Source organism: Lytechinus pictus, chromosome 2, assembly GCF_037042905.1.
Source record: "Lytechinus pictus isolate F3 Inbred chromosome 2, Lp3.0, whole genome shotgun sequence".
NCBI classification, from domain to species: domain Eukaryota; kingdom Metazoa; phylum Echinodermata; class Echinoidea; order Temnopleuroida; family Toxopneustidae; genus Lytechinus; species Lytechinus pictus.
Window position 1 is genome coordinate 18,605,332 of NC_087246.1, and position 25,961 is coordinate 18,631,292.

Sequence of the window (25,961 nt, forward strand, 5' to 3'; positions counted from 1 at the left end):
TGCTTCTTTTAGTTTTCAAAGGACATTGATGAAATTTCCCAAAGAAAAAAATTATGACATTGATGGATTTCCATATACTTGAGATTGATTGGATCAATCATAACTCTTTGTAAGACGGGGCCCTGGTGTAGGACTTTAATACCTCAGGGTATGGTCCTCTGGGGACAAGAACAAGTGTCTGTTGTTTCAATCCCACTTTTTTTACAGTGTATACAATAATGATAAGCCCATTAAACTCATGGGGATGTTTAAATGATATGCTGCTAAAGAAATAAGGATAAACAAAAATTTTTAAATATTTTTTTTCAGAAATAAATGGGAAATGGGCAATAGCATTTAACTCAAAGCACAATTTGATGTATACTACAGAGCAAAAAAACCCTGTTCAGATACCATGTCTTATACTTCCATTCAGCATCACCAATCAAACACAATTACTCTTATACGCCATTCATCTCCAAGTTAATATAAACAATCTTTTCCAATGCAACAACACCAAACATTCCCTCAATTTCCTTTTTTTCCTACAGTTAATTTTTTTTTATAGAAAAGTCAAAGGGGAGACGTCACTCAAAACAAAATTAGGTTTCCATAAATGTCTTTATAAAGCAATACATGCTAATTTCCACAAACCATTATTCTCTATTTCTTAGACAAGAATATAAGTAAATAACATTTGCCAAGTAATGACATCATGAAGGCAGCAACTCTAAAAGAAAGAAAAAAACATTACACAATTGCAATAAAATGTAAATTCATGTAGTCATTTCTACATAATATAAAATTTTGAAAAATATCATTTGACCTGTCAAATATTAAAAGACCATAATGGTATACACAAACCATACTCTTGATTGGGTTTTCAAATAATCAAAGATGGCAAAAAAAATGATTTCTTAAAATATATAGGAAATGGAACCAAAATTACTTCATGAAATATTTCTCTAAAAAGTTTTCTAAAACATTTCACAATTAATTCATAAAAACGTGTGATTAACATGAAATTAAAATTACTAAGCCGCATTTGGAGGAGTCATAGATAAAAAGTATCGAAGCTTGAAAACACAGGATTTCCTTATATTCTTTTCAAATTCTGGTTTGTATACTATAAATAATATGAATTTACAAGGAAATATTCATACAGAAATACATAGGTTTCAGATCAACTGAACTCCAAGTATGGGTGAAAATACATTTCCATACTAAATTAATACAAATAATACTTTTAGTTTTTGTACACTTACATCTCTAATGAGAAATACAAAATGAGATAAACCATATAAAACCATATAAACTCAAATTTTATAAATGTTATTGAATTAATCACTAATAATATAAAATATATCAGGATAGTTGAACCTCTATTGCAAAGATAATTCAGCAAATCAACCATAAACTAAACTAAAATTCTGCAGTATGTAGTACACTATTCAGAAAATATTTGTTGCACATAAAGTACTAATTTGTCACCTGAATTTATATTGCATGGATAACAAATGATAGATTAAGATGAACAAAACACATTGTATTATTGTTCAATCACAAAACATATTCTTGCAGAATTAGTCTGAGGTCTGTTTTATGAAATCACAAACAAGACTGCCATAATAAACTATTATTGATAATTAGAACCAATGATTTTGGTGGACTGATCGGGCCATAAAAAAAAGTTAGGGTGGAGCCTTGCGCAAAGTCTTGGAAAAAAGAAAAAGAAGGGTCAACTTTTGGGGGTAATTACAGCTTATTTTTAAAAAGTCAACAAGGCCTATAAAAAATTAACTTATTTTGGCAGTGAAATTGAAATTGTGTAACAAACAAGAAGTACTATGTTGCAATAATCTTTTAATCACACACATCCAACATTGAGAGTTGTTTATATTGTTACTATTATTATCATTATTGATCATTTGAAAAGATAATTTCTCATGAAGACATACCGGTACATATCAAACTTGGCCAAATAAGTAGAAACCTAAATCACACAATTGTTTGAGTAGTTTGAGGTAATTCTGTCTACATTTTTGTAATATTTACATAATATCGATCTAGTCTTCACATATTTCTTCAGTACAATGCAATCCGATACCACTCATTGCGTTTTTCAACCTTAATAAATTTTATCCTTGGAAGCTCAATCTAAATTCTAAAAATCAAATATTGCATGCTCTTGTAACAAAAAAAAGTCAGGCACATCTAATACAATTATTTTCACAGCTACAAACATACATACACATACTGTATAAAAATAAATGCTGGAATATTTTTAAACACTGGAAATAACTTATCAATTCACTTTTAACATACCATTCTAAATGAACAGGCTAAATAAGAACAACAACCTTAGGCTTAGCTTGAATGTGCATCCACTCAAAGAAAAATTATACGATTGACTTTTTTCTTTCAATAAAGTGTGTATGAATTAAAAGGGAATCCAACTACAATTGAAAGCCGTATAAAAAACGAAAATCAAAGGTGTAATTAGAACCCCACCCCCTCCAAACAAAATCTGGCCAAAGATGTAATGAATTTCTAAAAGAATACAAGAAGTGGTAAAATCTATGGCCACACAGGTAATGTAATATGATGGGTAAACTGCCAATTGGTGAACAACCATTTTGTTTATTGCCCATGTGATCTTATCTCAGATGGTCTTACTCTCATCCTCCTTCATCTACAACAAATTCACCAAATAACCTTTCAGTATATTTGCCACTCTATATTCTGTTTACCATTTTGTCTTATCCCAAGTGGGTGTTTCATAAAGCTGTTCGTAAGTTAAGAACGACTTTAAGAATGACTGGTGATCCTTTCTTGTGGTAAATGGTATATTCATTGGCGATGGTTAAGTGCATAAGAAAGGATCACTGGTCGTTCTTAAAGTTGCTCTTAACTTACAAACAGCTTTATGAAACGCCCCCCCCCCCCCACCCCCCGTTTTAGCTTTACCCATATATCACTTGGTTAGTCTATATGGTTAGACAAACTGCTCATTTACCAAATTTTCATTTGAGAAAGTATAAAATAATAAGAAACAAAGTGGAAATTCAACCAACTGGGCATGTGCAAATTAGACTAGTGGGTATTGGACCAAGCGAAATGCAGACTAAATGGCAATAAGCCCAAATTGATGGTAGATCAAATGAAATGAATTAATGACCAAAATATGAAAAAAAAACAAGATCAAGTCTTCACAAAAATCTGGGCCCCATTTCATAAAGAGTTACAACTGTTGAAACTTTGCCATTATGGCAACTACCATGGCAACCTTGATTCTGATTGACGCTGAGCCCCGTTACCATGGTGGTTGCCATAATGGCAACAGTTGCAAGTCCTTTATGAAACAGGCCCCTGAAATTCTTACTCTGCTTTCCGTCACTTATTTCCTCACACCTATTGATGAAATACCCATAAATATTGGCAGAGTATACATGGAATCAAGGCATGTTAATGTAATATTGAGTTGATTATTACATGGACGACCTAGAATTGTTATTTTTGCATTATCACGATGCTCCTTTTCATCACATGGTCATCAACTCCTTCTGTACTGCTATATACAGAATGTCCATTTGAAATATCAGTTACACACTTCTGATCTTTCTGAAGTCGAGTCAGCAGGGCAGTACTCTGAATGTCGCTTTAGCATGTCCAGTCAAAAGAAGTACATCAAGTTCCCCTTGCACCTTCAAAAATAAGCCAACATTATCTACCACGGATTATTGATTAACCTTTATATATCATTGGCATGGCAACACAGTTCTATGGTATCACAAGGAAGTGTTACCCATGGTCCATCTCTATAAGGTCCAGAATTAAATCAGTAAGATAGCTTATTTTTATTACAATACCAATTGGAACCAGCTGGAACCAGCTAAGACTTGTTTTCTAGTTAGGTGGAATGTCTCTTGTCTAATGTCTACATTGTACTTTAAACACAACCTGAGATCATTATGGACGAAAATACAACAATTTTAACCATAATTACACACAAATAAGTGGCAGTCGTCTAGTACTATCCATTCAAATTTATATTGATTTTGTATTTAAGTTCAAAGGGTTGTTTCACATGGCCGTTCAAGTTACTTTATGAATAACTGGACCATGTACTTTTACTAAATGAGATAAACAAATTTCCTTTCTGTTAACAAAGTAAAAGTAGGACTTAATTTCCTATACAACTCCAATCAAGTTTTGACTACTAATAAACTTCATATGCGAATGCCTGTAAATAATAAGAATTCCTTTATTGGCAAACATTAGATTTCAACTCGAGTTGATGTGAATGAAAATGATTGAGAGTTTTGGCTGGCACCCCTAAACATTTCACAAGTAGACTTAGGACCAGCTTTCTGAAAAATGCATCAATAATAAGTTTCAGGAGGGGGGGGGTGTTTCACAAAGCTGTTCTTTAGTTACACATGGCTTTATGACAACTTGAATATACATGTAAAATGCCAAAATAAGAGCCAAATTGTTTATAATTCAACAAAGTTTTGCAATTCATTTAACAATCTCATTGAAACTGCATGCACACTGTAGGCCTACTGACCACCTATGTTAGTAGTAAAGTTGTGAATTAACATCAGTGTCCTTCAACTTTAGCTAATGTGAATGGACTGAAAAGGATAAACCACCTTGGATTCTCAGATTCCATTTACTTTGTATGGCTGCTTTCAACTTTACAGTCAGCTTTAAGATACAGCCCCCAATCATGATTTGCAAAGTTGTGGATCCTGCCACTGAAACATCATTATGACTAGGCAAGACATTAATCTATGTTTGCCATACACAACCCAAGTGGGGGATGTGTACCTGGTAGGTATGCAATGAAATGCTATCATGTATAAATAGCTAGAGCCAGGGTGGTTTCTTTGACTACCAAGGGTATGAACACCATATAAGATACAACTATCATATTCAAGCTCAAAGGGTGAAATGCACCATTTCTGTGCAAAAAGTAAGAAGTAAACACGTTATCCAGACTGGATCTTACAGCATATAATCATCTTTTGTCCCTCTTAGTGTATTAGTGTATAAGCTACGGCAATACTGTACATAATGGCCGTAATATAGATTAGTTATATGTGGATAAATACATGAACTACTCTGGTGAGAGATTACACATAAAACTTCTTGTAATACATGGAATATAATCAATTAGGGGACTGTTTCACAAAGCTGTTCCTAAGTTATGCCTGACCTTACACATGACTGGTGACCCTTTCTTGTGCTAAATGATATATCCATATGCAGCTAACTTAGCTCCTAAGAACATGTTCCAGCTTTGCATAACTTATGAACAGCTTTATGAAATACCACCCTGGGGTAGCCTACCCTGATAATAAGTAAGGAAACAAGTAATATATTAAGTAAAGAAACAGCTTAGCATCTCAAAAATGTACTATATATTTAAAATATTCTCACTAACAAATTGGTCCATTAAATATATAAAAATGATCTTTTTCTGATTCATAGATGCACAATAAATCTAATCAAGTTATGAGTGATCTTTACACTTGTCCATCATCGGCCTGACCCCTATACTATACACCGAGCTGCTAGAATTTTAAATTAACAAATTCTTCGACCTTTTTCCTGTGACCTTGCAATCCCCAAATCAACGCAGATTATCATGATTCATACATGCATACGTAAAGCAAGACTGAAGATATCCCTCAAAGAAGATTCTTCAATTATTGTGAGAAAGAGATATTTTCACAATTGACCTTTGACTTCATGACCCAAAATCGAATGGATCTTTGTCCTTCAGGTATCGCAAAAACAAGGCATTACAATGTACATGTATATAATGACCTCTGCAACCTCACTATTCCCAAAATCTATTCCGATCATTACCGCTCCCAGTCGCATACATTAGCCAAGTTTAATGTTCAATATTTTCTTGCATTAATAACCCCCCAAAATAATCAGATCATTGTCACTCCTGTATGTATACCTGGACTATTAAAGTTTGAAGTTGATCCATAAGATATTCTTTCAGTTATCGCTAGAACGGACGGACGGATGAACTGAAAACATAATACCTTTGGGACCACCTATGGTACGTGGAAGCATACAAATAAAATACATTCAATTTCAGAGTAAAAGAAAGAGTATAACACTTCCAAGACAGGAACAGTGCAAGAGTACTTAGCTGAAGGTGGACAAGATGACCAAAAGTTGACCTTGATTTATTCTTTTAACCTATCAACTACTTATTTCTGTAATACCTACAAGCTTTGTACTGAGATCACCTGGTTCCAGTATGCAACAGGTTAAATGAAAAAGGGGAAATTGCATAAAATTACATGATCTCTCTATCTAAACTCTTTCAGCGATTCCCTATTGCAAGATATGCCATATGAGTTTTCTTTCATGTTCCTTTCCATTATAATTTTGAAATATAGCAAATTAATTTCAAAATTCTAAAAAGATACTTCATTACTCTCACTAATTTGTATCTTATATATTCTCATTTTCTTAAAACCAACTTGATATTAGGGTGAACTTTCCTGTTGAAATAACTTGAAGATCTTGTCTTGATGAAAAGCCATGTAGATTGTTTACTGTCTTTTTTTTTGTTGGTCTGTCTACATCAAAGATCAAAAGGAATTTAAAGAAGAAGGATTCAGTGTTTCCCATGCCTTTCCTTTTGGTCTACAATGTCCTTAAGAAGAAGTGCTAGTTCGGAGTGGTCAACTTCATGGCAAAATTGTTCTCCTGTAAAAAAAGAGAAAGAAAATATATAATGATATGGAATTGAATGGAACAGAACAAAATAAAATGTAGTATAGAATTAGGAGGATGTTTAAATAGAGATGATAATATCACACTTATGGGGCATTGCAAGAAACTTGCAATCAATTGCAGGTCTATTTTCGTTCTCGAAATCAAGCATATGCTGTGCAATCAATTGCAAATTTGCGATTGATTGCTGATTTGTTCCATGAAACACGGAGTGTAATATGATTTCCTACAGTTAAAAGTGATCAATCAATTGTAAAATTGCAACAGAAGTTTGCAATTGATTGCAAATATTTTCTGCAACACCCCCTAAAACATCCTAGAGGTTGTAACACATTACTGCAATGACCAGTTCAAGTGCAAAGGATGCATGGTATTTTAGTCAACAATAAATTTATATGTTGCAATTCACATGTGCATTGGTATTTGCATGCAGCATTTGAGTCACACTCAACACTTTTGTGAAACACACGCCCTATAACTAAAGCTTTGATTGAAAAATATAGGTTGGTATCAAGGAGTGTCTAGGGTAGCACCTAGTCAGAAATGATCAATGACCAGCTCTAAGCCGTTCAAATGCAGGGATTTTAGTAGCTTATAAAAGTTTTCAGTGAACATCACTATCACTGACAAAAGACTTCAAGAAATAGTCACTAAAGAGTTATAAAAAAATAAGATTCAAACCATGATACAAATGGTGTAATAATCTTATAACAATACTGAAATTATATCTCCAAAATTAGATTGACTGCACTTAGCATTCTCTCAAGCTGAAATAACCACATTATTCAATTCAAATATATAGTCAATCAGCTTAAATATAATTCAAGAAAAGAATTATGAAAAGCTTATTTACTCAAAGAATTCCAATTTCCCCCACTATTGGATTATCAATGGGACTTTCCTTTTCACAACTCAGTTTGAGGATGGAAAAGTGAAAGATAGCAACAAAAGTATATCGGATCATACCATTCCATGATAGGCTGTGTAGTGCTTTATCAAGGGAGGGACAATCTGTGTTATATTCACAAGCTCTCTTCATTAGCTCACATAGTGCATCCTCCCCATTGGTATCTGATCAAAATAGAAAGGAAAAATAATATTAATTGAAAATCAACAAATCAAAGCAAAACTGAAATAGAGAATAACTGCTGATATGGTTCCTTGAAAAAAAAACCCAAAGATAAACTGTATTCTCAGAATGTGCATAATCATTTTCAAAGTCATGAATCTATTAAATAAATTACAATTATGGTTTATAACTACGCTCCCTATGTATTATCATCTTTTGCATAATCACACAAGACAAGATTGAACTTGAAGTAAGCAAGACTGTCAATTCCTCAGCGTGAAGTATAATATGGCTCACAGATTTGCAGAATCATTTTCGACATAATGATTTGACTGGCTGAAATAGAAGCATGATTTATGATTATGCTCATAAATTTCTAAATTATCAAGATAATAATAATTGGCATTGACTGTAGATGCCATAGCATGAAATAATACATGGTTCACTGTGTCTAAATTATTATTTTCAAGTAATGATTTTCAAACCGTGATTATGATAGAAGCTTAAATTATAATACTACAGATATGTTTCAGTGAATTTGTAAACTAAATTCACAGTGAAGATTTCACTTGCAAGTCAGGGCATTTTTCTGTTAGAGCGCTGAGTTTGCATTGTTAGTATGCAGTGCTATACCTTTAGCTAACAAGAGTGTCGCTAAGGTGAGCACATAATACGCCCGCCTGTAAAGCGGAAAATTGAGATATCGTTCAAGCAAGAAAAGTGGAAGGTGGCGACTTCACCTTTGACTGTCTGACCTCAATATCAATAGAATTCCTGAGATCTATGCTAGTATCATACAAACCAAATTATATGAGCCTAAAGGTTAAGTTAAACTGAAGTTATCACGTTTACAAGGACTGCAGCAGGGTAAGGTGAAAACATGTCACTGTGACCTTGACCTTTTGACCTCAAATCAATAGGCTTCCTGGGATCCACGCTAGTATCATACACACCAAATTATAAGAGCCTAGGTTAAGTTAAACTGAAGTTATTGCGTTTACAAGGACTGCAGAAGGGTAAGATGAAAATAGGTCACTGTGACCTTGAACTTTGACCTTTTGACCTCAAAATCAATAGGCATCCTGGAATCCATGCTAGTATCATACACACCAAATTATATGAGCCTAGGTTAAGTTCAACTTAAGTTATCGCGTTTACAAGGAAAAGTTAACGGACGGACGGACACCGAGCGTGATACCATAATATAACAAGTGGAACGCCTCTGGCAGTCTCGCCTGCATTACGCAATTTAATATAGCAGCAGTGCTAACTTTGAAAACTACTATAAAATAATCATTCACAAAAACATCATTCATATAATGACATAATACCACGTTCATTGACCATAAATGACATTTGAACGGAGACTTAAGACTGTCAACTACACCCATGTCCACATTTCATTCACTCTATCCATAAACTTTTAAAGTTATGATGGCACTTCAACAATAACCCCAACATGGCCTAAGTTTATTGACCTTAACTGACCTTTGACTTGGTTTTGTGACCTGAAACTCACAGGGGATGTTCAGTGATGCTTGATTACTCTTATACCCCAAGTTTTATGAACTAGATCCATAAACTTTCAGAGTTAGGATGGTAATTCAACAAATACCCCCAACACGGCCAAAGTTCATTGACCTTTAATGACCTTTGACCATGGTCATGTGACCTGAAACTCGTACAGGACGTTCAGTGATACTTGATTACTCTTATGTCCAAGTTTTATGAACTAGATCCATAAACTTTCAGAGTTAGGATGGTAATTTAACATATACCCCCAACACGGCCAAAGTTCATTGACCTTAAATGACCATTGACCATGGTCATGTGACCTGAAACTCGCACAGGATATTCAGTGGTAATTGATTAACCTAATGTCTAAGTTTCATGAACTAAATCCATAAATTTTCAAAGTTATGATGGTAATTCAACAAATACCCCCAACTTGGCCAAAGTTCATTGACCCTAAATGACCTTTGACCTTGGTCATGTGACCTGAAACTCAGGCAGGATGTTCACTAATACTTGATTAACCTTATGTCCAAGTTTCATGGACTAGATCCATAAATTTTCAAAGTTATGATAGTAATTCAACAAATACCCCCAACTTGACCAAAGTTCATTGACCCTAAATGACCTTTGACCTTGGTCATGTGACCTGAAACTCAGGCAGGATGTTCAGTAATACTTGATTAACCTTATGTCCAAGTTTCATGAACTAGGTCCATATACTTTCTAAGTTATGATGTCATTTCAAAAACTTAACCTTAGGTTAAGATTTGATGTTGACGCCGCCGCCGCCGTCGGAAAAGCGGCGCCTATAGTCTCGCTCTGCTATGCAGGCGAGACAAAAATTGTCAGTGCATTAGGCCTGAAATATGTGATTGCATGTGTGTGTTTCTAGAGTCTGTATGTGTGCATGAGAATCCATTCATATTACTGAATAAGAACATGGCAGTAAGATTACACAAACGGGTGAATCTGCATAAGGTGAATCTCTTTGGAACACTGAAATCTGTTTGACTTAGAGCAGATTGAATTACAATTGATGCAAGCTATGCATTTTTAGGTCTCACAAATTGCTTTAGCTTAAGCAATAATTTGACTTTTGGAAGTTCAACATGCAGACTCTCACAAATTGCTTTAGCTTAAGCAATAATTTGACTTTTGGAAGTTCAACATGCAGACTTACCTGTATCATGCACATCTCTAATGCAAGCCTATGAACACAAAGTCTAAAGACCTGTCTGGACCCAAAATTGAAATTGACAAATCCTATACCAATAAGCTACAATAAAGCCTATTTTTCAAACTAACTAGAGTTTTTCTGAAGCAACATGTTCAGCTGACAAGCCGTTAATATTGGTGTGCTTTGTAGCGTATAGGACTTCCACATTTCAGTTTCAGCTTCAATTGGGGTTTTTAAAGGGTAATTTGTGTTCTTGTGTTACTTACGCCCCCTACCCCAAATGGATTCTCTTGGCACCACATATGTCTGTTTGACTTTGGCAAAATTGGATATAGAAGATGATTAGTAATCAACACTTGCTTTGCATACTAAGGTACATTGAATAATACATTACCTTTAGGTGGTACTACACAATGTGCAATAACATTTCTAAGACATCTGAGACCCTCTGAAATCTCTCGGTTCTGTTTCTTAGAAGGCTGTTCTTCTCCTGTTTTGTTGTCTATGGAATGACCTCTGACATAGGAAGTAAAAGAGCATGTGGAAAATTAACTTTGACAAATCAAAAAGAACATCTTTTTATGATGACCGTAACCTGTAAAAACAATTTTCCTTTCTTCAGTATGCAAATTTGGTAGCGTTTCACGTAAGGACTTGTGGAATGTTTAGTCCAGCATAGTCTATTACCAAAATGAAAGCTATGTTTTTGTCAATGTTGTGCTTGTATTGTGATCATAGGGTAATATGTTAAACTATTGAATATTGAATAAATCTCAGCCATGAAAAAAGAGAGCAATTAGCATTGTAGAAAGGCCTTTTGTATATAATAGTCTCCAAATTTTAGTATCTATAATACAAATATTTCTAAAACGTTATAAAGCCCTGGTGCTTATTCAAAGGCACACTACATATCACCACAGCATTAGCTCCAAGGCCTGTTTCCAGCCATTGGTGCATTCAAGACATTAATTACGCCAATTCACCTAATCAGGGTCGAATACAGCACAATGTGGATAAAACTAGGTCAAATATATACATTTCAATATCAATGATAAAGGCTTTGAGTACCTGCTGTGAATTCTTTTCCTGACGATAGGATTGTTAGCCTTAGCAACAGGTTTCAACGTGACTTTCTTTTCAGGTATTCTCATGGCAGTTAGCTGTTCACTGTGGGCCTGTTTAGCATTGTCAAGCATATTCTGAAAAAGAGAAATGAAGATAGTTCACAGATACATTTAATAAAGTTTCAATATGGCAGTGCCAGGGGCTTTTGCTTGTTAGAATATTCCAACACATTAATGCCCAAAGTTCTTAAAAATCAAGATCATCCCTACACAGAGTTGAATTATAATCATTAAAGCATGATTTCATCATAGTTAGAAAAAGTAGTAAATTTATAACATTTTCAATATCTGCTAATTTTGCACAAAATTACTACTACTAAATTGGAAATGATTTCATGAGTTCAAAGCAGGTGAATTTCTTACTAGATTGATAGTAATTCTACCCTATTTATCATGATAGCAGGTAAAAATTTTCGTAAATATTTTTATTTTATTTTTTTTTTATTTATGTTTTTATTGATAAATCTTCAACATACAAATCATTTACATCAAATTCCACTATAAAAGTTACAAAAAAAAAAATCAAAAATCAACCAAAATATATACAAGGGATTGGAATTTTCGTAAATAGTAACTTTACCCTATAATCATGAGAGCAGGTGAATTTCTTCCTACATTGGTAAAGGTAAATTGGTCACAATTTTACCTATCTATATGGATAGAAGGTGAATTTCTTACTCAATTGATAGTAATTTTACCCAACTATCATGAGAGCAGGTGAAATTCTAATTAAAAAGTGGTAGTGATTTCATCCTATCTAACACCATAGCAGGTGAATTTCTTAAAGTGATAATGATTTTACCCTATCTAGCATTATTGCAGGAGAATGCAACTCCGTGTTTGGTGCTGAATTCTCTTTCAGCCAGGGATGTGAGCAGAGTTCTTCAATGTTAAGTCTCTCTGATGGATCAACCTTCAGTAACCTGGCAAGTAAATGAGTAAAATATCATTTCATGAATTACTTTCAATTCATTGATTGATTGATTGATTGAATTTATTTTTTCTTCATTTCAAACAAATTGACAAAGTAAGTAGGAACAAAACACAATATGAATAACAGAAATTCATTTTGTAAAGCTATTCATTTTCATTTGAATAAGATGTATGAGTAAAATGCTCACAAAAGAAACCTGAAACCACGCTATCCGATCCCTTGTAAACAGTAGATCAGATCATTTATACTTCCTGTTAATTAAAATGAATTAATTTCATATTTTTCATGATATCATTGATTTTCTAATTTATGATATTCTATCTTGAGTATTTAGTTTCATAATAAAGGCTTTGGTTTTATGCTTTATCTTTATCATTTTCGCTATCTATAATTGTCATTTTATTTGTCTTCGTGCTATATTTGTTACCAGCATTCCCAGTGCATTGAGTGGTTTGGCGGAGGGACCATTCGGTTACAGTGATTAACTTTACTCTCCTCTTCCCTGGCCGCCAACTGATTGATGCACTGGGCTAACTGCTACCAAATATTGCATTTTTATGATATTCTATGTAATTTTATATAATACTATTTGTTTTTGTAAATTGAATGTGTTTGAAGTGTCAAATAAATAAATAAACCTGTACAAATATACATGTATATATATTTTTGCTAGTGCATGTAAAGATAGATATCTACAACAAAAGTTTAACCCCACCACAAAATGAACATATTTAAAGTGTTCAAGTTCTGCCATTGTGAAGTCGAGTGATAATATATTACATTCAATAAAGATTGTAGGGTTGTTTTCTAAATTCAACACTCAGCATGAAGGAGTGAATTTTATGATGGGGGTTCACAAACTTTTGAGCATAACTGTATTTCTTCTACAATCTACCTTTTGACAACATCTTTAGCCTCATCTGATATAAGTGACCATTCTTCTGTAGGGAATTCATATTGGCCAGCCATGATCTTGTGTCTCATGTCCTTTGAGAGTTGTCTGCTGGGTGTGTCTGGATAGAAAGGTGGATAGCCACACAGCATGATGTAGATTATCACTCCAAGAGACCACATATCACATCCCTAGAAAGTCAATAATAAAAACAAAGTAATGATGACAAGCAGTTGGGAAGAAATAGGAAAGGGAGGAAGAGGAGGCAATGGAGGAAAGGGAGGAATATATTCACTTGGTCTACCAGCACCAGGGGCCCGTTTAATAAAGAGTTGCAACTGTTGTAACTTTGCCATTATGGCAACTACCATGGTAACCTTGATTTTGTTTGGCTGCTGAGCCCTGTTGCCATGGTAGTTGCCTTAATGGCAAAGTTAGAACAGTTGTAACTCTTTATGCAACGGGCAACTGGGCCCGTCGCATAAAAGCATTATTATAGTAACTCTGCCATCCAATGGTATCTTTAATGGAATCCTTGATTTTGATTGGCTGATTACCATGGTAGTTACAATTGGATGGCAGAGTTACTATAATAAAAACCTTTATGCAACAGGGTCTATTTATCAGAAGGTCTAATACCACATGGGTTAAACCAATGTCTACTATCAATCTAGTCTTATTGTTGTTTGGTCTACATATTTACATTACACTTGGTCTAATGGTATTTAGTCTAATTCTCATTTAGTCTAATACCTAGTTAGTCTAATTTACTTTTTCAACATTCATTTGTTACTTTGTCAAAAGAAAATTTGGTTCATGAACAGTTCATCGAACCATACAGACTAGGTGGTGTCAGAATCTACAAGATTCCAACAAAAAGAGTAAAAAAAAGTTAAGCTGCCCAAGTGATTTTTTTTTTGTCTTTGTTGGTATACAACCACTTCTGCAGCATGACTGGAACTAAATCAAGATAAAATCTTTGTAAAAGGTTTTAAACAAATATTTTACCAGAGAGGTCAAGAGTTTGTAACAACAACATAACAATGAGAAGGCACTAAATCTTAACAAATTAAAAAGAATCAATCAATGAAAACAATGGTCGCTGCACTACGGTAAGATTTGAATATTATTATAGTCCACATAATTTACATAATTAACTCTTTACCAAAACTTTACACAGGCTTTAACAATCAAACTACTATACACTGCTGTACCCCAGAATGCAGACAAATTAGTAAATAAAGAAAGCATGATATTTGACAGATTACCTTATCATATGTATATGGTCTTGGCGAGGTTTGGATTAGGTTTTTCTGTTCTCGTCTCTGTCTTTTTTGTGCTTCAAGGACCTGCTCAACAAAAACAGATATTTCTATAATTAAATCACTATACAGTCAGATGATCTGTAAAACATCAGCCATTAAATTTTAATATTTATAGGGGAAGGCCATTCTTCCTTAGGGTACATTTCTACATTACTACAGTTAATATGACACCTAGATAGATCCTTGTCATTTTATTGGTTGTTTGATATCGATCATTCAGGCCATTTTACAATGACGTCACCATCCTTGCAATTTTGGATCCATTCATCGTGCAATTTTGGATCCATACGATTTTGTCCATTGCATGCGCGCACCCAGACTACATACACCACTCGTGTTTGCAGCGCGCATGTTGTACATGTATGTACGCGATAATCAACAGACCAAGCTCGCACTGCATGAGCACATTTTGCATCAAAATTAATAAATTTCATATGAAAAAGAATATATATTTTAGGTGTCATATAAACCAAATAATGAATGCTCTTTTCATTCGTGCAATGGACAGAATACTTCATTTACACCTCGTTGAATGGATCATTCATTTCATATTTCACCTCATGAAGTATTCTGTCCATTGCACTCATTCATCACTTGTATAATATTAATGAGAAAATTAAAAGGGTCCAATAATTCTCCAAAGCCAATGGGAAGGGCATGAAGGCCATTCAAAAGGACAGCCATGTCCATGGCATTCAATGTCATTGGATTAACATAATTCCTTAATTATAAACAGTAAGTTATTGTAAGCATCATATTCACAAATATTCATTGCACTGGTTTCTTACTTTTTTTTCAGTAGAACCTTGGCAGGAAAATATTCAAATCTGTGACTATGCTACCATCTTTATTAGAATAAAAGCAAACTGAATAGAATCATAATGGTTTCATAGTAATCATACGATTCACAACAATTTTAACCGGTTTGTCCTTTACTCCAAAATAAAGGCTTGCAATCATCCAAAATTGCTATATTAGTTTTCCTAAAGTTAATTTGAACATCAGATAAAAAGATAATTTTCATTCACATTTTCAGAAAATAAGCAAAATAAGTGTGATTCCTACCAAAATAGGATCGTTCAGCTACCTTGTCAAAAATCAAAGACACATCGTTCACACAGTAATCCCTCAAGAGCCTTTTCATTACCAATGCTCACATGCCATCACAGAAAAATCCAATAGGGAATACAGTAAAGCCGCTACATGAAGAGATGCCTAGGTCCTTTACAGTTGCATTCCTGATACATTATGTGGCACAGGCTTTTGACAAGGTAACTTATCTTTAATGTCATGGGATTTCCAATGCTCTACAGAGGAAGTTAATAGGGAGTTTTTGCTTTTACTACGGGGAGACTCTCAACAACGCATCGATTCCTTTAAAAATGCAATTGAAATCACAATGGAGAGCTGAGAGGCTTTTATCGAAAGTTGGTGGACTGGGACAGCAGATCTGAGGATGTGCCGCGAAAGATCAATTGCAAATAGGTCGATGTCAATAGTCAAGAGAATCCAATGCTCTTCATTGTGATTTGATTTGAATTTTCAAAGGAATTGGGTGTGTTGTTGAGAGTTTCAGCGTAGTGAAAGCGAAAAGTCTGGAATACCTGAGGTGCCACATAATATGGAGTAAAGTGAGGTGTCATCAATGTTCCGTCATCAACCTTTGCAAATCCAAAGTCTGAAAGCTTGACCGGTGAATCCTACATTTATAAGATGAAAACAATAGCGCATGATGCACAAGTGATTTGATGACAGCGTCCATAATAAGCACAATTTTATGTAAATGTTGGAATAAATACAATTTATATTGACAGTATGTTGATAAGTACATAATGGTAGCCATTAATACAATATAACTCTAACATTTATATGCCTGATAATCTCCAACTCAATTACTTACTATTTTACCAAACATACCACTGATGTAAGAAATCAAATTTAGTTACATTAGGATCTTAAGCAATATCCTATCCATTAAAATTAACAATTATTTTAATCAATGTAACAATTACTTTGTTCTAATGGGAAAAATCTAATAAGAAAAACTAATGAACCATACAAAATAATATTGAAAACAGTGATTTGACTTTCCAACATGTTGCTATTTCAAATCAAGAATCTATACGTCATAGATCCCTAAGATAGATCACTATGATAGATATGTTATCATGAAAGAGGGTAGTGATAATCTCCAATCATTTAGTGCATTTTCTATGAACCACAAAAAGGGATTGCTTTTCTAAAAACTTTATCTTTAATTCGAAGTACTGTACCTCAGAGTTGTCTTTAAGAAGAAGGTTCTCTGGTTTCAAGTCTCTATGAGCAATGTTTAAATTGTGACATCTTAATACAGCCGATGCAATCTAAACAGAAAATAAAAACAAATAAAACATTATTTAAACTGCTTTTCCTCTAACTTTATTGAAAAGAGCCTGGATAAAATTTGTGACAATATCAGGTATTAATTTTTACTTAAAGGTGAAAAGGTGTCAATTTTCATCAAGAATTTGCCGGTATCAAGTTCTATGACCAATCCATGTTATATATTCTCCTCCTTGTGTCATATGAGGCCTGTTTCATAAAGAGTTACAACTGTGGTAACATTGTCAACTACCAAGGAAACATGACCCAGCAGCTAATCACAATCAAGGCTTCAATGTTAGTTCCCATAATGACAAAGTTACCATAGTAGTAATTTCTTATGAAACGGTCCCTGGTTAAGTCATTATGCGCCCCTCCTCCAAAATTTGAAAAATCCAGCAAACGAATGCTTGTGATCCAACTTGATACCAGTACAAGATAACAACATAAGTCCCGGATATGTAGATAATGCATGTTACAGACTGAGGTTTCTTTTGCTTCTGAACACAAAATTTGGTATCATCAAATTTGTACCGGTAATTCATGCTACATTCACCATACGAACGATTTCATACCATTTCTTGCTATGTATAAATATTGTTCATACGGCGATCGTAATGGTATTTGTGACTGTAGCATAACATGTATTTGATATAAAAGGTGAAGGCAGTTCAAGACACAGTGGAAAAATCATCCAGACATAAATCATGTGATGTAAATTCCATTAAACGTCATACCTGTTTGGTCAGAATGACTGCCTGCCTTTCAGTAAATCTTTTCTGCTTGCTGATCCGATCAAACAACTCCCCACCATCCATCAGCTCCATCACGACCAGAAGGCGACTTCTTGGGGCAGGTTCTCCCGGGAACTGGACCTCGTTAGAATAGACCTCGACAATCTTCACAATGTTAGGATGACCACTGCAACGAGAATGAAGGTTGACCTCTGCCCTTGCACTTGGTTTATCGGTGAGAAGCTTGAGAGCGAACCTTTCCTCGCTTATCTTATGTTGGCATGGCCTGACTGGTCCGTTGATCCCTGTACCAAGTTTTTGAGTCCAATCTATTGTGTACTCCTCTAGGATAGAGACAGTCTGTACAAGATGGAGAGCATTGATATTTTGATGTTATTTCATCAAAATCAGATGTAAAATAAGTTATGACATTTTAAAGTTTTGCTTTACTTTTCGCAAAACAACAACTCACCGACATGTAGTTTATGACAGTCAAAGATGTCCCTCACTCACTTTTTCTTGCTGTTTGAATTATACAATATTTCACTTTTTTACAGATTTGACGATAAGGACCAACTTGACTGAAGCATAATATGTTGAAACAATGCAAATTCTACATTTTCAGGAGGAATTAATCATTGTTTCACTTGAAAATGAGGATAAAATAAGAATATTTCATACAATGAAATACAAAACAAATAGTGAGTGGGTGCGGTAATCAGTCTCCTTATTTGCATATCGACAAGAATGTGCATAGAACTATTTTGTGAAATCAAGCGAAAATGTAACTTTTTTATTTTACATCCAATTTTGATGAAATTTTCAGTGTTGTGCTTCTTTGATTTTTTTTCTTTTTATTCAAATCAACTTCCTGTTGGGGTGGACTTGTCCTTTAACTTAAGCTTTGTGCAAAGCACCGGCACTAGTCCTATGGGAGACTTCCGTCTGTGTAGCAGGCGGACTATAAAAAAAATCTGAAAATGTTTAAAAACTCCCACAAAACAGCAGATTTTTCAGTCTAAGATTTGACCAATGGATAAAACTTGTTTAGGAATTAGGGTGGGTTTGTAAAACCATGGATTTCTAGTAGGTCCATGGTAACACCTGTGCCTGTGGTCACGTGTGTCTACAATACATTTAAGTGGCCCTTAGCCTGAGGATAGGGATTGAGCAGACCTGGGGGACCTTGGTCAGCTATCCCCCACACACTTTCAGCGGCATTACCGTGAAATTGGGAACCACCGTTCACTTCGTACAGGCTACAGCAGTGCTGAGTGCTTTATTTAGTCACACGCATGGTTCCCTATTTCCACCTCCATTCACTTTGTACACAAGTGTGTCCGTACAAATCGACAAGTGGTTCCAAAACCAATATTTGGGGCAAAATCATGATATACATGTAGTCTCCAAATCCAAAAATGGAGATTATTAGAATCACACCTACCAGAACAAATGAAAATCACTTTCTTTCTCCAGAACACAGTCCCCAAATCTCGCGCAGCTCTATAACTTGTGAACTGATAACACACACAAATGAAACACACACTGTATACACAGGGTTCTCTCCCTATAATATACTCATGATACCCTCCCCACTCTACGGAAAATCAAGTTTGATTTTCACGGCATTGGGGACAGTATTGCTATACTCGTGGTACAGTCCTCACGATACAGGATACACAGTTCGTTTTGCACGCAGTGGGGACAGTTCCAACAGTATAGCTATACTCATGATACAGTCCGCACGCTATGGGATACACAGTTCATTTTTGCAAACAGTAATACTCATGATACCGTCCCATGAAATCGTGCTCGTTCGCCAATGGGATGGGGAGACTCCCAATGCAATGTGACAAGGAATGATCGAGGAAGAAATAGACTTCCACAAACTTCAGGGGCAGGGATCACCAGGAAAAGTGTGCCCCTTTAAACTAAATCACTGTAGACTCATTCACAACGTTTGGTATAATTATCAACATCATTGTCATTATCATCATTATGATTATTATTATTATCATTACTATTATCATTCTTTATCATTATTATCATTGTTACTTTTTCAATTTCAATTTATTTATTTCCACTTAAAAACAACAAAACAAATCAATATAATACAATATTCAATACATAGGCTATATATCAGTGGGGGAACATAAAAAGCTCAAATTGGCTTATTGTTTATTATTACTAACCTTTATTCTCTATTATTATCATTATTATTATTAACCTTTATTATTATCATCATTTTAGTATTAATGTTATTATCTTTATTATCATTATTATTCTTTATCATCATCATCATCCTTATTACATTATCTTTAGTTGTCATAGGTACTGGTCAACAATGGGGAGATTAAGGGGGTGGGGTACAGGATAATTGTGCCCCCATCCAATACAACCACAGCAGACTAATTCAAAAACAAAATTTCTTAATATTATCATCATCATCATTATAATTATTAACCTTTATTGTTATTATTATTAATATTAAATATTGTTATCATTATTATTAATCTTTATTAGTATTCTTTATTATTATTATCAACATTATTGTTATTATTCTTTATCATCATTATTATCCCCATCATTATCATTATTATCATTACAGTGTACTTTACTTATCATTTCCGTCACATATTTGTATTGTTTCTTTGATATCTTATTCATGTTTTGGGGTTGACTCTTTCCGTGTCATTCTTTATTCATTTTTGCCCCCCCCCCCTTCCCCATTCGTTGTTGGAATCGCTTTCTCCCTCATTTTTGTGTTTTAGCTTTCTTCTTTTCCCCTTCTCTCTTTCCTTCCTTCTCCATTCATTTTTTGTAATTTCCTTCCCTTTCTTTTCTTCTTTGAAGTTTGAATCAACATCTCTTCTTTCTATTTTCCTCATTCTGTTTTCATTTTATCTTTTCTTTCCTTCTTTTGTTTACTTTTCTTTATTGACACCCCTTATCTACTTATTTTTTTTCCCTTTATCTTTCTTAATTCCCCTCCCGTTTCCTCTTCTTTCCCTTTCTCCCTCCCTTTTTCTTGTCCTCTTTCCTTTAATTTGGTTTAGTGGCTTTTCCTGCTAAAATAACATAATAAAGAAAAATAATGATAATAATAATAAAGAATAATAACATTAATAATGAAAATAAAGAATAATAATAAAGATAGTAATAATAATAATAATAATAATGATAATAATAAGGAATAATAATGATAATAAATAATAGCAAATGCTACTACTACTACTACAACTAGATCTAACAATAATTATAATAGTAATGGTAAAAATGAAAATAATAATTAGGATCTTCGATCGCTCAATCACCGTCAGCGCAGTAAAGCCGAGTGTACGAACATGCCAGCGAATTGGCTGGTACGCTCAGCTGTAGCTGACGGCGGTCATACAGTACCAGTCACAATTCTTTGACTACCTGTTTCACCAGAGAGCAAAAGATTCATAGAAGAACCTGGCTGAACCCGATCTGTTTGTCATCAAAATTCGCTATTTTTCAGAAAGGTGGTAAGCTGATTGTAACTGATATTAATCTATCTTTATTATTTCTTCCTTTTTCCCCCATCAAAAAGCAAAATTTAGGAAGCGCCGTGGTGTAGCGGTTCTGACTCTCGCCTTGTAAACAGAGGGCCGTGTGTTGGAATCCCACCATGGCCTAGTGTCCTTTGGCAAGGCGTCAATCCACAATTTGCCACTCTCCACCCAGGTGTTAAATGGGTACCCGGTAGGATGCGAAAGCCTATGTAGTATGCCTAGCAATTGAGTCTTTGAACTCTTGTTGGAATGCTCCCCAGGGAGTGGAGAAGGTGCATACATTGTATGCGGGCATGCAAGGATCCGATGACCGGGGTAATAATATATCTGTAAAGCGCTTAGAGACGTTGTTCCGATGTGTTAAGCGCTATATAAATGCGGAATATTATTATTATTATTAGGAGTAATTGAGTAGGGTGCAAAGCGTACCCTTTCTCCATTAGCATAGACGCTGTAGTTAAAATAATTAAGGCTTTTGTTAAGCGACGGTTGTTCGCCCCACTTTTGAATTACGGTATCGCGTATTATATGTATTACGAGCCCAATTTGGCCGTCATCCGTTTGTGTAAGAGGCCGGAGGATCGAGGAAAAAAAAATCAGGAAATGTGGAAAAACTCCTCCAAAACAGCGGATTTATCACTATCAGTCTAATTCACGAGAAGCAAAGTCAGGCAAAGCCAAGGCTTTGTTGATAAACGTAGACCAAAAGCTTTGGTCTCTGTTATATTCGTTGTTCCGCTAAACTCCGTTGGTTCCACTCACCAATACGAGAAATAAAAAAAATAAAAAATTCCTCAAAACAGACGGCTGCCAGCTATCTAAATAAACGGAGCTTCTCTCTGGACTAGGGACTCCGGGCCGTATTCTGAAAATTGTCTTAAGAGAAATATTCTTGTGTCTTTGGAGTTACAATAAAATCCATATTCTGAAAATTCTTGTGTCTTTTCTTGTAAATTTTCTTGTAACTTTCACTGAGCGTGTATGATGTCAGAGCTATAATGATGTGGAAGTTAAAAACGGCGCCTAAATATCTATGTTTGCAAGATAACATAACGAGATATTATAAAAACGGTATCCTGAAAATTCTCTTATCTTTGCGTTGTTAACTTCCTTGCAAAAATACAAGAAAATTTACAAGAGGTAGGGGGCTATTGTAACTTAATGTTGCATGCGATTTTTCTCGATCTAAAATAATATTTTCTTGCTGCATCCCGCAAGAACATCATGTTTTACTGCAGGAGACATTCCAAAGACATTTTAATACAGAGACGGAATGGTAGACTTTTCAGCAATTAAAAATTGGTGATTGAGATGATGAATCTTTTCAAAGAAAATATGACTCTGACTCTGAGATCAGCCATGTGTATTTTTAGCACAGTGGCGCACATGCATAAGCGTCGGGGGCGCAAGGGAAATACGCCTCATGTCAACAATGCGCTCATAATAATATTCAGAAGAGACACTTCTATTGGTTGGCCTTACTTCCTAATAAGCATTAACATGAATGACAGAATATTGGGCATGTCAGAGATTAGACCAAAAGCTTCAGTCTCTGTATTTTGGTTGTTCCGCTGAACTGCGTTGGCTCACTAGACCAAAAGCTTCAGTCTCTGTATTTTGGTTGTTCCGCTGAACTGCGTTGGCTCACTCACCAATACATAGACTGAAGAGCTTGGAGGCCCGTACGTACAGACAACGTATTTTAGCAGTAACGTTACTAGATCTAACAGCGGAAACCCGATTTTCCGATCGTTTTTTGTACATAAAATGTCACATTATGAAAAAGAAATCACATCCATATTTACGAAAAAATGTTTAAAATTCTGAAATATCGTACCTAAGACCGCAGTTACCGCTAATTCCTTTCAAATGATGATCGAAGCATCGTCATCTTCGATCCTATCGTTGGTCAACGTAAGTTGCCATCTTGGATGACGTCATCATCCTTACAGACGTATTTACCAGTCGCTATATATCGCGAAGCCGCTGCTTTGCGCTTGTAGATGTGCGTGCGTTCGGAACTTGTCGCTCGCATTGATTGGCCAAGATATCGAAAATTTAATCGGAAAGCCTTGATAAAAGCACAACTCATTGACGGCTGCCGTATTTTCCTCTCCGGCAGAAAATTTAAAAAAAGGAATAACACAGGGAATAACTCATCGGTAACGTATATTTTCGATATTTTATAGATTTTACATAGTATCAATAGAAAGATTAGAGTCTAACGAAAATAGTGGGCCTTCGTTCAAGATCATGTCATTTAGAATCTAAAATAAATTAAAATCTGGACAAAACCTGCCCTCCGAATTGTCGACCCAGATTACACATGCAGGCTCGCACTAACACACTACCGTCGGTGAATGGGGATTATAAAAAATTGTTGAATAAATCCCCAGAAACGACGGTTATTCCTGTCTAAAGACTAAACGTTAGTCAGAGATAACAAAAAATAGGGGACGTCCTTACACTAGTTACAGAGATAAGACAATTTTCAGAATATCGATTTAAGACAATTTTAGAATTTAGCGAGCTGTTGTCTTGCTGAGTTACAAGATAAGTTACAAGAAAAGTTAAGACAATTTTCAGAATACCACCCTAGCCTAGGCCTAGCCGCCCTAGGCCTAGTACTAGTAGTACTAGTACTAGATCTATCGCCTTTTTATCGGGAAGTTTGTCGCGCCGCGCGCCGGGCCCTTCCCTCCCATTCTAACGCTGCGGATATCGACAGATGACTGACAGTCACAGTGTCAGTGAAAACTTAATAATGAAGCGATTGATTTGTGACAAACCATGACACCGTATGTATTGTTTTGCGGTCCTACCTTTATCTTTACTGGTTGGCCACTCATGTTTCTTTCGGGATAAAGAGTTCTAACTAGAGCAAAAACAATTTAAATTGATCAATTCACGGACTTTATATTTCGGCACAGACCGACGTCGCAGGAGGTGCACGGCCTTCAACAAATGCGCATGCGTGGTATACCTGGGGAATTTCCCCTTTTCCGATCGATCCCGAGCGCGAGCGTTTCTTTGGCTCTACCCACTGATCTCTCCCGTTCAAAATGTGCAATTTCAGGCTTCGTGATTTATGGATATCGATCTAACCAAAGGCCAGCTAAACAAATATGATCTACTACCAACAAAGAAAATTTAACTTAAATACAGTTTGCAGGAGAAGGATTGTCATTAAGCAGATTGCTTTAAAAAAATGACAACCCCGGAATAAAACTCATTAAATTAATATATTATAAAGCAGAATGGAAATGTTATTTTGTTTATAATATTTTATAATAATGAAGATGATGATAATTATGAATGAGGATCACTAGCGTACCTACGGGGGGGGGGGGGCAGAGGGGGCACTCTGCCCCCCCTGACGAGCCACAACCCATACAAAAGACATATACCTGCCCCCCTGACGAGCTTAAAAGACCTTTTTTGCCCCTCTGACGAGCTTGAAGACCTTTTTTTTTTTTTTTTTTTTTTTTTTTTTTTTTTTTGCTTGTCAAATTTTTTTCTGGTACGAAAACCTTTATTTTTGTATTGAAGACTTTTTTTTTTTTTTTGCTTGTCAATTTTTTTGGCGGCCGATTTTGCCCCCCCCCCCCTGTGGAAAATCCTAGGTACGCCACTGATGAGGATGATGGTGATAATGGTGAAAATTAAGGCCATGAAGGAGATGGAAATGATGATGATGATGATGATGACGATGACACAGAAAACTAACTGTTAAATAATATTCTGATAATAACATGGATTTAACATTTGCCTTGAATGAGTAAAGAGTTGAATTTTTTTATAGACTGGTAGAGAGTTCCATAAATCGGGACCGTGGTGTCTTATAGATGTGCAATGAGCAATTTGGGGTTGGTTAAGTGAAAATTTGAAAAGTTCCATGTAGGGTATGAAGGAATAAATGTGTTCATTAATTGTACAAAATTGTAGGTGGAAGCATATACGTACTTGAACATCAGCAGTAAACTTTGAAGTGAATTTATGTCAAATAATGTAAGAGTCTTTATTTCATGGAATAATGGGTTTGTGTGTGCTAATACTGCGAATCAGTATAGCTTCGAGTAGCTTTTTTATGTAATAAATATATTGTATTAATTTTAGTTTTTGCACAGGAATTGGACCAAGCGCTGGAGAACAACGGCCGTGCCAAAAAAAAAATCGGATTTAGGATGCAAATTTGGCTAATTTAGACATTTTACAGCATTTATACAACGTATAGATGAATCCACCAAATCACAGGTCGTTTGATAATTTAAGTGCTAAATGGGGGAAATGATTGTACAGGCCATGCACCCCCCTCCCGAGATTCTCGCACGGGAAGGGGGGGTCATGTATTTTGGCCGAAAATTCCAAATTTGGGGAGCACCCATAAAACGTCAAGAGCTATATAATACTGCCTAAAGTGCAATCTATCACCTTTGAGTCTTGATGATCTGTTAATGCCTATATTTTCGATGGTTTTGCAACATTAACTACGATGTCTATAATTTTATACGCAATAGTTGCCTAACCATGAAAATCAATATGATGTT

The 25,961-nt window shown here is 35.1% G+C and overlaps 1 protein-coding gene across 1 annotated transcript; it reads right to left on the bottom strand.

Moving 5' to 3' along the window:
* Window positions 1–581: 581 nt before the first annotated feature.
* Window positions 582–24,481, bottom strand: LOC129283866 (MAP kinase-activated protein kinase 5-like). Its single transcript, XM_064111981.1, has 11 exons — window positions 24,237–24,481; window positions 17,882–18,238; window positions 17,057–17,146; window positions 16,388–16,483; window positions 14,727–14,807; window positions 13,462–13,649; window positions 12,435–12,555; window positions 11,577–11,707; window positions 10,903–11,024; window positions 7,714–7,818; window positions 582–6,720 (listed from the first exon to the last, which is right to left on the bottom strand). Exons 1-11 carry the CDS (start codon window positions 24,261–24,263, stop codon window positions 6,629–6,631), a joined length of 1,410 nt encoding a protein of 469 aa, XP_063968051.1. The 5' UTR covers window positions 24,264–24,481; the 3' UTR covers window positions 582–6,628.
* Window positions 24,482–25,961: the final 1,480 nt, after the last annotated feature.